Raw genomic sequence first — 15553 nt, forward strand, 5'->3', positions numbered from 1 at the left:
TTGTGTTTGCTAAATTGAGTTTATTTTCAGAGATAATCCAAAATCCAATTCAAAAATCCCAGAGTTTTTTTTGTCGAGGGAACCAGGGCGATGCCAACTTCCGGGTAGGCCTACAAAAATATGTTATCCCTACACCACTCTATTTACATGAGCCCAGTATGTTCTTGTCATTCACATTGGCAGTCACAACAAGAGGAAAGTGAGTGTCACTCACAGGTCCGAACCCTCCGCCCAATGATATGAACTCTGGATTGTTCTTCAGGTCGAACAGTTCCATCTGCTGAATTGGTGTCTGACTGGTGGAGAGACGCCAAGGCTCCGACAAAACCTGGAAAGTGAGTGAGAAGAGAGACTTTTGGACATTTGGACACAAAAAGTTACAGCAGAATAAACTACATAATACAAAACAGCACCAGCTGTGTCAGTCATAACAATAAATTGCACATAACTGCGTGACTCTGTACACCACACACATCATTTCAACACTTGTTTAACTGTTGGTGGATGTTGACTTGTCATCCCTGCTGATGATACATTAACATCTACAGATGCTCTTTAGGATTGATAAATCAAAAAGATTGTAGTTTGTATGTTCTTGGGATAATCAGGTTGATTCAAACAGCTGTCACCAGCTTCCTCCATGTTCTCTTGATAATACAACTGTATTTGAAATCATTTACGGTTCACTGAAGGGCTGATTACATTACTGTCTTTTGTGTTGTGACACAAGCTGACTGATGACTACATATATTGGTTTTGCCAGCAACAATGACTGAGTACAAAACACACCCAGTGCATTTCTGTTCCCATCTTTTTGGTTGATAGATATTCAAGTGTAGTTGTAGCAACAGAGCGAGTGCTCTTCTTATGTTTACAGCTGGTGCTGTCCATCAATCACTAAATCAGCAAATAAACAATGTATTTAACAGAAGGCTTTCTAAAATTGAGACTACTGCAAAACAAAAGGATATGATAATATTAAAATTTTTCACAACTATGACAGACAAATTGCTTTTGCAAACAGTCTTCTATGGTTATGTAATGTAGGCTAAAGATGAAAAAAGCCCACTTTGTCCTCAGTGTTGAAGCGTGACCATGACATGATGCTTGAGGTTAAAGGGGACATATTATGCAAAACTCACTTTTTCCTTGCTTTAGTATGTATATTTGCGTATCCGGAGTGCCTCCCCACCCCTTAAGCATGATTTTTCGACAACTAAGTCAATATTTCGTAAACTACCGGAGTCAGGGATTGGGTCTCTAAACGAGCCGTTTGGATTTCGACCGGATTGTGACGTCACAATCCGGTCTTTTGCATACTCCAGTCCTGGCGCTGGCTATCTCCTCCCACACGTCGCCAGCTACCTGGGCGAGGATCCGCCATTTTCTCGTTCTCGCTTAACTTGTACGCGACAGCCTGACCGCTACCATGTACAACCCGAAAGCCGAGCACTGCTGCTCTGTCGTCGGATGCACGGATCCTCCTGTTTCACTACATGGCCTCCCTACCAAAGAGGATATCAGAGCGAAGTGGCTACATTTTATTTATCAAGGAAACGTCCCAGCTTCAGTGAGCAAAACGTTATGGTCTGTGCCAGTCACTTCACGCCGGACTGCTTCAGCAACCAGGTCAGGACTGGACGCTGGACTGGCAACAAGATTGCCCCTTAAAAGATGGATCCATACCCACTGTCAATGATGGAGCTGTAAGTGTTTAAAAAACAGTGTAGTTTGTGTTACTTTGGCCGTTTAGCACATGAGCTAACGCTAACGCTAACGTCGATGTAAATATGAGGCTGAACTAACGCGAAGTTATCAACATTGTGCTTACTGGCCGTAGTATTCAAGATAATGTTAATGTTACCAAACGTTAATTTGTCATATCAGCACTCTTTTAAAACATGACAGTGAATTGAGAAAATGAATTAGGATATTGAGATTTTATCGCTTCTAACCGGCCGGTGAACCACTGCTCGGCCGTGAACAAGCAGAGGAGATTGTATGAAATCGTCTGAGTTGTTCGCGGACGGTGAGGTACTGTTCCTCCGTGAACACGCAGAGGAGACGGGGTGAAATGTCTCGGTTGTTAGCGGACGGTGAGCTGCTGTTCCTCCGTGAACACGCAGAGGAGACGGGGTGAAATGTCTCGGTTGTTCGCGGACGGTGAGCTACAATTCATTAGCATGTTGTGCTAAAGGACAGTGACCTGCACGTCACCTGCAGTAAAGCAGTCACTACTTTGTTTTGGAGCCGGAGACAGGGGTTAGCTGCTACATGTCTGCTGTGCTACTATCAGTTATATGCAGGCATGGACACAGAAAAGTTGCTTTGCAAATGTGTATAGCTCGTTGCCATGGTCACGCGATGCCGTTCTCACGTCTTCCGCCCGGCAGGAAGAGGTGGGCGGCGCACGCAGTAGCTCATTAGCATAAAAGGGAAAGGCACTCAAACCAGCCGCTTAAAACAGGGCTGTGAAACTGGTGTGTAAACACCCCTGCTGTGCTCAATCCTTCGGTTTTTTCGACCAAAGCATGTTACTATCATTCCATTTAGACATCAAGGAACCATGTCAACAGTCTTGTCTGCCCTCAGAGACAACAGTACATGCTGTACTAAGACCATGAATCATTGCCAACATAAATCAGCAACATTTCTATGATGAGGCTGAGCCAATAGGGATGAATAATAAAAAAGAGGAAACATACGTAAAGTGCACTTATACTGTTGTAAGTGTTGCTTTGAAAAGTTTTCAGTGTGCATATTCTGTCTGTGTCACTGAGAAAGAACTACAACAGCAATGTAACATTGAAAAGCTTACCTCTTTGAGGAAAGGTGACTCCACCCCCAAGTATTTGGAGACCACATAGAGGCAGAAGAGGTGTCTGTCAATTCCAGCTCCAGTCATAGCCAATCGATAAAGGTTCTGGTGCCTTTCTGAAGCCAGTCGGAAAAGACGCCTGCACTGTTCCTCTGCCTGTCAAACCAAACCACACTTTCACTGACATCTATAAAATAACCAAAAAAGTATCTATAAAATATAAATCTGAGCAAATATTCCATGTTTATTTTCTGTGAATATATGGTGATTTTTTACTTAAGCTTGGATTGGCATTTGGGTCAGCAGGAGTTTAAAATGTTGTGTCTTTCCTTCAAAGACAACCGAAACAAGTAATCTATCAGTACCTCTCCATTCTCCAGAGCTTTGACAAAGGCAGAGCTCTCGTTGGAGCAGGATCTCACAGTCTCTGTCCGGCCCTCTCTGAATAGACGGGTCATTGACGCCTCGTAAGTCAGGCAGAAACTACCACGATCCTGGAGGAAGAAGAGAGGAAGAGGGGGAGAGAAGAGGTTTGAGAGGAAGATGGTACAACAATAAAGAGATGCAAACATGTGGTCATTTTGTTGTATAAACATCTGAATATTGCAAAATTAATAAAAACGATAAAAGCAACAAAAAATGGCCATCTACTCTTACTTTACTGTCCAACATAATGGATACATTAAATGTGCTGCAGTCAGGGTCCACATGGTCAGACAACAGAGTTAACACACAGAGAAGAGCCATTTTTAATGTAAGATAAATAAATCCCAGATAAAAGGACCAAAAGGGTTAAATGCCAATACCAGTGAAGAGACAGACTGTTTATGAAGGAAAGATAAACAGGAAAGGCGAGAACGTGATCACACTCTGTTCAGGAAAGGAGGTTTAAAAACAGGCAGGCCTCCAGGAAGATAATCGGCAAGAAGGCAGAATCTCGGAGCGACTAAGGTCAATTGTAGAACTATGCTGGTCTAAAAACAAAAAGGTTCCCATCCAGCACCTCAATCAATATTAAACTCTTTTTCCTTTATAGACACCAGATTCTGGTGCAGTTCTTCACTCTGTTTATCTTTACAACACAGATCATTATCTCAACAGTCAGTACATCAGGGCACAAGACTGACTGATGATTTGATGATTTTAGATTTTTGTTCTTACAATGGCAGTATTAAAGCTCAACCTTTCATACAAGATTCATTCACATGCATTAGTGTTGAGACGATACTACAACTGTCAACATTTAGTATATGTTTTCTTGGCTCCTTAAAGGTCAAGGCTCTGACAAGCTCTGGTGAGCGTCTAAGGCTGTAGTGTGTCCCGCACAGTCAGCACTTGCAAGCTCTTGTCGGCGGCATTTTGGCCAATTGAACATATAGAATCAGAGGCGGCTCATTAGAGAGAAGAAATCACTCTTATTGGCTGGTAGCTAAGCCAATATTTATAAGAGAGTAAGATGTATGTACGCGGGGACAAGTGTGAGTACTGAAAGTGAATAAAGTTTGATTTGATGGACAAACAATTGAAGACAGAAGGACGACCATTCAAGGGGGAAGTAGCTCTGTTCACAATCTGAGGTTTGAATATTGAAGTCTCCCTCTCTCTCTCTCTCCCTCTCTCTCAGAGTTCTTGAGGCCTGATGGACTGGACGTTGGATTCAACCGACTTTTAATTTCTGTTCACATTGTTTTATTTTGTATTGTTCCTCGGAATTTCCTTTAAAACTATAAACAATTCAATTCAATTTAAAAAAAAAAAAACTTAATTTGTCCCCAGGGGGCAACTAAAGAATGGACAAACAATTGAAGACAGACGGACAGAAGCTTTTGCTTTCTAATGAATCAGAAAGTAGTATTTGGGTGGAATAAACCTTCAAAACTAAAACCAAAACTAAACCAACCTGTTCCATAAACAAAACAAAGTTAAAATTTAAGCTGTCTTGACAAAATAGCCTACACCTCAAAAAGATCTTAAGGAGATGTATTTTGATTTATTAAAAAGTGCAGCCTTAAACTTTGGGCTGTAATGTTTGAGTGAAATTATCTTAAAGACCATATCAGAGGGTAAGGTAAAGGCAAATTTATTTAAACAGAATAAATATTTGGTCCACAAAAATCACACAGCAATCCCGTAGGCTAATGATAATAGTATAAACAGCACCAACAACTGAGTGCCTCTCTGTGTAAGTGTAGCATACACAGCAGGATGGTGTATGCCCCATCCACTGCACGTGCTGCATTATGTTGGCAATTGCCGATTGATGGGCCGATGGTGGCCAGTTGGAAAATTTTAACATATCACCCAACCCTACTATAGACCATCTAAAAAGGGCACTTAGACCTCATTAAAAGTTACTTTTAGTTTCTTTAAATAACAAATCTGCTTATTACTGTGAACATCTTAAAAGGTTCATTGTGTTGGATTCAGTGGCATTTAGCAGTGAGGTTTCAGATAGCAACCAAAATAATACCCCTCGTCTCACCCTCCATTGCCGACGCAACATGGCAGACTCCATGGAAGAGATGCTCCCTCTGTGCACATAAAAAGAACCTCATTCTAAGGTAACAAAAACACGCCAATTCTTAGTTTCAAAGGAATATCCACTAATGAACATATCATTTCTGCCCATAATCCCCTTAAATCCTACTCAGTGCACTTTTAAGACCAATTCTTACAAGGACTAAATTAATGTGCACACTCAGTCAACCATCTATTTTCACACTGGCTCGTCATTTCCACAGGGAATAATGTTTAAATATGTTGGTGCTGGAGTATTTTGAACCAAATGGTTTCATTTTCACTTTGCTTCAGGACTGGCTCATCAGCACCAGCCACAAACTAACTCATTAAGTTTCTTAAGTGCCATACATGTTCACTTCTTCCATTATCCCTGCTCCACCTGTCCAACTCCAATCTATTATTTGAGCATTGTGTGTGTATGTGTGTGTGTGTGTGTGTGTGTGTGTCTGTGTGTACGTGTGTGTGTATGTGTGAGTGTGTTACCCTGTAGTATGCCAGCTGTAAGCCGATCTGTATGAATGCGTCGGGGCTGACGCGCAGCTTCTTGATACGTCCTTTTCCAAACACGCTGAAGGGAAACACGTGGCAGTCCACATCATCTGCCAGTGACTGGGCAACAGCCAGGGAGGTACACACCTGAGCCTGAACCTGACGGACAGACAGAAAAAAGGAGACTTAAAATCAGGAACAAAAGGGATAATTTGATTGAGAACAATTCTCTAATGCCATAAACCCTTATGTTTCACAGATGTTTCCTCCCATGAAGCACGACCCCTTTGGTATTTGAGTGGATCTGTGTGCAAATGAAGTAAACACAGTTCGGGGATGAGATTTTTGTGTTGCTTTCAACACAAGACCCTATTCATGAACTTGAAAGAAAATGAAAAAGAGATAAAATGAAAACTTAAGTCATACTTTGATTTCAAAGTATGGCTTTATCTTAAACTATACAGCACCCAATCCAAATTTCTAAGTAATTAATGTACAACTCCTTTTCTATGCCTTCAGCAAAATGAATAAGGGAAATCCAAATTTCAAGTGGCATTTCTAAGTGGTATTAATGTTGGCTCCAGGTGGTTTCTATTTCCTCATCGTTGAGACTACCAACAGCATGTCATGTCATTTCTGATGAAGCATCGCCTGAATCAGCATGATCCTCATCCAATGCCAGCTACTGTGGCTAACTTAAAAGTTAATTCACGCTTTGTGGCGCAAAATTCTACTTACATTTACCAACTGAATCATGACACACACATAAACAGAAGAGGTGTGGAAAATTCTCGATTCATAGAAAAACATAATCAGATGTTTGTGACACATTCAGGAAGTTCCCTGTCTTACAGCTGTTATGTGAAAACATTACTTTTGTCTATTACAGAACACTTGCAGACGGATTTATCTCTTGCCACCAAGGAGGTTATGTTGTCGCCCATGTGAGTTTGTTGGTTGGTTTGGGTTAAACAAAAACTACCAAACAGATTTTCACTAAACTTGGATAGAGGATTGGTCTTGGCCTAGAATAGACCCCATTAACTTTTGGTGGGGATTCAGATAAAGGGACGGATCCAGGAATATTTTCTCACTTTCTTTAACATTGCAAGATAATAAGTTTTTCAACATTTTGTAGTCACATTTTTTAAAAAGGACTTTCTCCATTAAAATCGGACTTTAAAGTTCTCTGACTGCTTGTCGTGTAGCCATGTGCAATTGTCAATTGTAATTGAACGGAATTGTGAGGCCAGTGAAGAATCAAGAGTGTAATACTGTTGTCTACTGTATATCTGATCTGACTTCTACATCCAGAAAGCAGCATTTAACTTGCAGCATAAACAAGAAAAACTTTATCTTGCTTCCTTTTTTTTTTTTTTTAAATATCTGACTGACTGAAAGATTGGCAAAAGGGATGCTGTGATCAAAAGAAGAAGGTGGAGCCCAGAAATAGTAAAACAAACAGGAAATGCAGAGTACATCGACTCCTTTCTCAGCTCTTTGTGATTGATGCACACACCCTGACATGAGACCTGGTTTGTTGGACTTGCACTTGGAATAACCCAGAGAAAGTGTTGCATGGAAATAAACCGTCAGATGTCCTGATAAGGACTGAACTGCACGCGGAGGAAGGGAGCCCATTGTCCTCTGCTGCACGCTCTCTGAGCTCACTTTGCCTGTTCACTTTCAGACGCATGCACACGTGTGTTTGTTTCTGAGTAAAGTTAACCTTTACATCTAGCAAATTAGATATATCCTTTTTATTATCTAATGAACACAACAGATGAACAATTTAAAGAAATCTGATGACACATTACGACAACACTGACAGTTGAAATGTGAACAAATACAAACTGAGTCTACTCTGTTGAGGCTCATCAAAGAACCTCAGTCATGTGGTTTTGATATGGCATCATTCACATCATCCTGTTCCGGTACTATTTTTATATGTGAAGCAGCTCAATACACAGAAAGTGACTCATTCACTAAATGAAACAAACCTGATGTATTACTAATGATACAACAAAAAAAGGCTTTGTTCCTACCATCAGTTCAGTGCAGTTTCATTTAGAACAGAGCATTTACTTCTCCATTAAAGTTTGGGACACATCACATTTAGGTGCCACCCAAGAAGAATGGACTTCCTCAATAGTAAGCAATCCAGTCAGATTATCTTAACTGGTATGAGTACTAAAGAGGCCTAAAACAATAAAGAACTCCTAAAAAATATTCAAACAAGGTCATTGGGATTCATCCTCTGGGTACCTTGAATGTTTTCGTTAATTTCTCAATAATGCATGGATCTTGATGAAAATATTAGGTGTAGTTAGGGTGCCATTCTAGTTCTGATCTATTTTTGATTTATAATAAAAATCATGACACCCCCAGTAAAAAGGCAAGAGGATGAGAACACATTTAAAAAGGTTACATGAAGTACGTACACCACAACATGATGAGGGTAAATTTTAAACAGAGTGCAGTTGTTGGACCATGAAATAATGTGAAACTAGTCTTAAAGGTTTCAAAGGTTGTCTGCCTGTTACCTTTTCCATTTGTTTAGTTAGTGGGTGTTTCAAATACCAAACCCATAGCAAGTCAATTCAGAGATAGTGCTTTGGGAAAAACCCTGACTGCCCCCTCAGCAAAGCTAATGTTTTCTCTTCTCAACCAAGGGACTTTTGCCATAGAAATCCACCTCACAGTTGACACAGAGCACAATCTCTTCAGTTAGTTATGGCATCGATCGGCATTTACACTGACCCACACTCTCACTGAACTGCAGACATTCCTCCCAACTGAGTTTCACAAACATTAGCTTATTGAACTGTTACACACAGACACAGACACAGACACACAGACACACACACACACACACACACACACACACACACACACACACACACACACACACACACACACACACACACACACACACACACACACACACACACACACACACACACACACACACACACACACACAGAGATATAGTGAGATAACAGACCATAGTTACCCTTTCGTGGATCATGTCAAGTGACGATGCAAGTACATTAGGCAAGCTAGAGGATACACATCTTGGCTATTATTGGCTTCAGTAACTAGCAGAGTTGGGAATGAGAGGCGGGCGCTGGCAGGTGGAGAGTGAAGGCATGTTGAATTTGTGTGTGTTCTGAATGACTGACTGACCCTATTATGCCTCCTACCACCAGCCACTCATGCAAACAGCAGAAACATTTAACAGCTGAAAGAGGCCTCAGCTTTTGAGGTCTGGGCCTGGATTCAAAGCTGCATATAACAAGGTCCTGTCTGGAGTTCCATGTGGTCCAAAACAGTTGGTTGGATAGAGTAAAACATTTCCAGTCTTAGGGGCCACATGCTGTGTTCAGTTCAATAATTTCTGTTTTACAAACTGGTGAACCTCACCCCATCCTAAATTGTATGTAGCATCAAATTCAGAATAAGCATATTTAAAAAAGATCAAGTTGCGTGATTAACATTACACATTATATGCATTGTTTTTGTACAGCTTTCAATTGAGTATATGTCGAAAAGTATTAGCACATTATCACATTATGTTTTATTTATGTTTTACACAGTGTTCTTACTTTTTCGGAACCAGGTTTTTAGATATCGGTACTACACTGACATCATGCATTTTCCTTTATATGTTGCTATGTTAAACATAAATGTAAGTCCAAAATCAGTGTTATAACTTGCTCTTACATGTGTCAATTTTGGCCTTATCCACTGCTTGATTAGTCAGCAGCATCCTGTACTAGTGAGCACAAATGGGGCGCCATAAAGACTAAGTTAAACACGTTTTAAAGGTTGCTGTATTTCTACCACTATGTCTAATTTATTCCATTATTCTGTATTCCATTATTCATGCCTTACTTTTGTAAGTAAGGCATGTTCTTTTGATAGTGTTCACTTTATGGCCCATTATGCAGGAGATACCAATGAACAATTAATCATTTAAAAATAAAAATCAATAATTAACTAATTGTTTCGAAAGTTTAATCATCCAAATTTCTGCTTCTGTTTTTGGGAAAGAAACATCACTCTGTATCATTTAGATAATATATTTGAAAAGACAGAGTTTAGACTGTGTGTATGGAACTTAATACTGTTTGAAAAGAATATGAAAAGGACTTAAAAAAATTGTTGATGGTCTATGGTTAATTGACTATTGTTGAGAAATCATCAAGTGGAGTACTATCAATTAGAAGATATCACAGTTTCATGGTAAAGTTTCACACAATTGTCATTGTTATTTTTGACATTCTTCATTTTAAACTTTTAGAATGGATCTGGTTTTAGAAATGAGGCCCCAGGAGCATAATTTATCAAGAGTGATCTCAAATAGCATATGATGATTCATTCATATTTTTTTTGTTGCGATTTTCACCTCATTAAAAGGTGAACAGTATTAAAAAAACTGGAAATGAGGGGGGCATAACATGCAGCATGTGATACCGTTGAACGTGAAAGTGTGAGAGGTCTCCTGTATTTGTTAACATAGTCCAGGATGTCTGAGGAAGGTGGCCTACACCAGAGGAAATAGATAAGGTGTTTCCCAATGGCTCAAATTAGCCAGTCCAAAATCAACGTACTTAATGAAGTCAGACAAATACTGCACTGCATTAAAGTCACAACAGCGTTGTGCACTGCCTGGCCCAAAAAAAGTCACATACTCTTAATATTTCGTTGGACCGCCTTTAGCTTTGATTACAGCATGTCACTGCAGTATCGTTTTGATAAGCTTATGCAATGTCACAATATTTATTTCCGTCCATAGTGGCATTTTTTTTCCCTGTCAAGATCTTGTATTGATGATGGGAGTGTCAGGCTGCTACGTAAAGTCTTCTCCAGCACATCCCAAAGATCCTCAATGGGGTTAAGGTTTGGACTCTGGTCATTCAGTATATTCAGGTAGTCAGCTGACCCCATGTTCTGGGCACATAACGTAGCTGAACCTAGACCTGACTAACTGAATCAACCCCAGATCATAACACTGCCCCCACAGGCTTGTACAGTAAGCACTAGGCATGATGGGTGCATCATTTCATCTGCCTTTCTTCTTACTCTGATGTGCCCATCACTCTGGAAGTTGGACTCTGGAGTAAATCTGGACTCATCAGACCACATGACCTTTATGACCACAGAGTAACATCTTTTCCACTACCGCAGGATATGTCTTCTGACATGGTTGTTTGAGGAATGAGAAGCTACTCACTAGGGCTGAACGATTTTAGGAAAAGATCTAATTGCGATTTTTCTGGCAGATATTGCGATTTCAATTTGATTTACGATTTCCTTCAAATCAATCTTCAGTGCAATATTCACAATGTACAGTAACATTAAAACATTAAATGCTATTACTCTAATGCAAGGATGAAAACTAAAGTTAAAAATTGCTTCCAAATGTATTTATTAACAAGAAGCATGCACGGCTGATGGCTGCAGTTACCCTAACGGCCGCAACGGCCGTCGTGTCACTATTGAGTCTTATTTCTTGTTCCTGCCCCAAGTTCCCAAGTTGGCAAAAGATGCTGTAATTGTAGTCTGTTTGCTACAGTGGGCCTGAGTATCATTTTCACCGGACTTTTTCGTTATGCACTCGTCATGCAAATACCTGTGGTGATTTTTCAAGTGCCGGTATAAATTGGTTGTGTTTCCGCTGGATGTTGCAACTTTAGCGCGACAGGTTTTGCACAGTACCTGGTGCACGTCTGCAGGCTCAAACCTGAAATACTCCCAAATGACCAACGTGCTGTTTTTCTTGGGGATTAAATCCCCTAACTCCGCTTCTGGTCCAGCTGGAGCCATTTCAGAACAGGTTAAGGAGCACGTTAATACTGATTGGTTAGCGTGACCTGTCCACGAGTAGCATGCCGCTTCTGATCGGTGAGCTTGGCAGGATGGTAAAGAGACGGCATGTATGTGTAAAATAGTTGACACAACAGATCCTGGGTCAGTCAGGAGCGCTGCAAAACCGCAGCTTTGGCGATCACATGATCGCGTTGTCTGAAATCGCAATTTCGATCAGAAAACAATAAATCGTTCAGCCCTACTACTCACTGCATCAGTTAGGGTTTAACAACTTGTTGCCAGCTGAAACATATTTATCACTGCCGTAATTATCCAATGGAAGGCTCTTACCTATTTGCTTAGTTAAATCCAGGTGGTGACTTTTTTTTGTGGCCAGGCAGTGTATAAGACAGGTATACAGGCTGGTTGTATCACCTCTAGGCTCATCAAAGACATGACACATGCCAGTGAGGATTTTGACAGGGTACCAACTTTATGCCTGTCTATGATTAAGTACATTATGAGCTGGAGGTTCTGATAAGGAAATTTAAAAAAAGGAAAGAAGGAAAAGGAAAAAAATAGCAGAAAATGATTCTTCCCAATTTGGTATCATTCTTTAAAATTAAGTAAAAATACACTAAACCAATATAAATATCAACATTTTAAACCCACAAATATAGTCTTTTGTCAAACAAAAAAATCTAACATCTGCTGAGTCCATGTCCCATGCTGACCTACTTTTGGATGCCTACTCCTCCCATTAGTTTGTTAGCACTCCAGCCCCTGTGGGCCCCAGGGTGGCTTCAAAGCAAGAAAGAATGTTTAAATCCTTCAATTGTTTCTTCTATCCACTTATGCCAGATAACAAACTGTTGGCTACTTCTGATCGTCAAGAACAGGCACAGACATTCTCAGTCGCTTCTCCCTAAATTCCTCTCTGCTGTATTTCCTAAATATGCTGGGTTCTAGCAGAATTTGCGAGTGTAGATATCCCTTAAATGAAATGTGACTGCGCAGGTACCTCCTTCCCTCAAATAAAACAATCATCAGATCTACACAAATCACAAGAGTGTTATATATTTACATTCAAAACAGCAAATATTGCCAAAAGGCAGATATGATATGTCGGTATCTACATAAAAGTTGTTTGATAAGAATCGATATGAAAATAGTTATATATAGATCCTTTTAATTGATGACCATTTCCAACTTTGAAAAAAGATCTGTAGATAAACATGCTCTAGTTGAGATAGTGTATAGAAAGGGGATGTTAAATATTTCTGTTGGCTGCTTACCAAAGCAATACTTCCCTTTGCTGCCGTCCTCCATTCTTTCACCCTTTGTCTGTTGCCTCTTTGAAGAAGTATATATAAACGTAGCATACAAACAATATCAAATAACATATTTTGCCCACATTAGAAACATTATAAAGCTCCACATTTAAGGGAGAGCAATAGTAAATACCTATTAAAGCTAGGACTAGCAAGGATTTTTATCTATCTTATTTAACATTACTAGTGGGGCTGGGCAATATATCTAATATGATTATTGTGATATGAGACTATATATCATATTAGATTTTGGATATTGTTATATCATGATATGGCATATCAAGTTTTGCTGCATTACAGTAAAGTGATGTCATTTTCTAAACTTACCAGACTGTTCTACTATAAAACAATATTGTGAGATTTCATTCTGTTGCCCAGTCCTAGAATTAATGAAGTAGGAGATTTTGAGGAGATTTCATACTATTGAGATATATATTGTGTATCACTATTGTTTGGAGTGATAGGGGGGTTACAATTCCTCTTTTTCTTTCTTCCTTTGTGAAATATTGTGACATTATTTTAAGGCAGTATTGCCCCAGCCTTAACTACCATGAGCCTTCGTTGTAATTTTACAGTATAAGGCAATAATGTAAATTTGCCAGCAATTTAAATATGTGCAAAAGTATCCTTGTTTAATGTCACAGCCTGTTTACTGCCTACATTATTATTACAATGATAACCACTAATGCCATAAAACCACAAAAGAAGAACATTCTTTTCTAAAAATGAGTCTGTTTTGTTACAACATGTACTACAGGATGGCAGAAAGTCTACTTTCCAGCTGGATAGTTATCTACAAATATACTTTGTTAGCCTCACATAGATTTCTTGTGTAGCGCTCAATCTCTCTCCTATGAACCCGCATTCTCTGCGGTCTTTTTTCTTTCACACCCTGGCGCAATATTATGTGGTGTATATATCTAGCCTGGAAACTGTAACGTTAGGATTAAGCTTCAAGAAGTCATGGGAGTTGACCAGCAGAAACACAACACAGAAACATGTCATGTAGGTAAATGAATTGCAGCAGAAAGTTTTAGCAACTACATGTCAGCTTAACTCAAAAGCTCCACCACTCTCTCACAAACCCACAGCAGAGTGCATTCACCAGTGTGTGACTGCAGCAGGAGGCAACAAAGTACGAACCCCTGGTCACCCGTGCAAGTTACTGTATTGCTATAACAACACTATTTTATCTGATGTAACTGGAGGGCTGGGTTTAAAAATCTTTACCTTAATATTTCAATTCAAATGCATCTTCATTTGAATTATCCAGATATTGATTTCCCGAGATCAATCTCTTAATATATTCCTTTTCCCACGATGGTCCGAAATTAACACCTGCCAAGCAGAAATGACAGATCTGGTGCATTCAGTTGCACCCCCTAAAGTCTGAAATCTACTTTCCTGGAGGCCAATAGGGACATAATGGAGCCTACATCTGTCATTACTTTCTTGTTCTTTGACCAGAGCATCTTTAATAATTAGCAGCATTTCCCCTATATGCACCTAGCAGTAGCGGACCGCCACTGCTGAAATATGACAGCCGCTGCTGAATTATTATTATTTTTAGCAAGGAAACACATAGGCCTATAGGCTTATCTGTAAAAAAAATACTTTTTCTTGGAGCGGGCCTTATGCTGCGTTCCAGACAAAATCACAGGTCGGAATTTCCCAGTTGAAATTTCCGATTTCCGACCTCCAAGCTTTCCAGATGCATACCATTCCCATTGTTGTGTGGCGTCAGATAACTGATTCTCCGTGAAGTCGGGGTAGACGGATTTGTGCCGAGTTCACAACTCCGACTTTGAGTGGCGTTCCAGTGTACTTTTTCTAGTAGGAGGTCGGAAAACTCCTCCTGTCTCGAACGCAGCATTACTATGCGCGAGGGCCACTGTGACGCGTGAAAGCTGTCAATCTCAGTTACTGACAGATTACTTCACAGAGATATCAACGTTAGCCTACATATTATTTGGATAGGATTCCCTTAAATAAACGGGATAAATTTAAGTTATTTCATCATCGAAAATGTCATTACATTTAAGTAAATTAACACTGTTAGATAAATGGTTAGGTAAATTTGGTGATGCAAGTTAATTCTGAAAAAAAGTTATGAATGAATAATTGTTATGTTATAATACTGTTATGTACTTTTTTATTAAATTAAATTGGATCAAACTGGAAATCAAAATCAAATCGATCAGTGATGATAAGCTCTATTTAACAGCAATAATTTGCTGGAATAATAACGTTAATAATGACATATTCTGATAATATATATTTAATCATTTGGTCCAGAGGAGTTATTAGGCCAAAGAGAACAAACCACTTTTCTCCAGTGTTTCCCACAGGATTTCTTGAGACTATCGTTGGTGGACATGGACCCTTTATGGGGGCATCAGTCCTCTCACTCTGCTCTGCTCCTGCTCTGCTCTGCTCCTGCCCATTGCACGTGTACAATTGGGTTGCAATGGGGTTATCTTTCTGAGCAGTGGTTTAGTAACACTGCTGCCCATTTGCATTTATCAAACATAATAAATATTGTGAGTTGTATTTCAGTCTCACGTGTTTCAGGCACAGAGTCACA

At 39.7% G+C, this 15553-nt stretch overlaps 1 protein-coding gene across 1 annotated transcript in view; it reads right to left on the bottom strand.

Annotated features, from left to right (window-relative positions):
* cpt1a2b (carnitine palmitoyltransferase 1A2b) overlaps window positions 1–15553 on the bottom strand; it is a 42172-nt gene that overhangs the window by 2115 nt on the left and 24504 nt on the right. The window contains exons 14-17 of the mRNA XM_073494567.1: window positions 5822–5986; window positions 3184–3312; window positions 2819–2974; window positions 215–328 (exon numbers count right to left, since the gene is read on the bottom strand). Coding sequence (XP_073350668.1) covers window positions 215–328; window positions 2819–2974; window positions 3184–3312; window positions 5822–5986 — 564 coding nt within the window. The remainder of the gene's footprint in view (window positions 1–214; window positions 329–2818; window positions 2975–3183; window positions 3313–5821; window positions 5987–15553) is intronic.

The sequence above is a fragment of the Pagrus major genome, chromosome 23, assembly GCF_040436345.1.
Source record: "Pagrus major chromosome 23, Pma_NU_1.0".
Classification (NCBI taxonomy): Eukaryota; Metazoa; Chordata; class Actinopteri; order Spariformes; family Sparidae; genus Pagrus; species Pagrus major.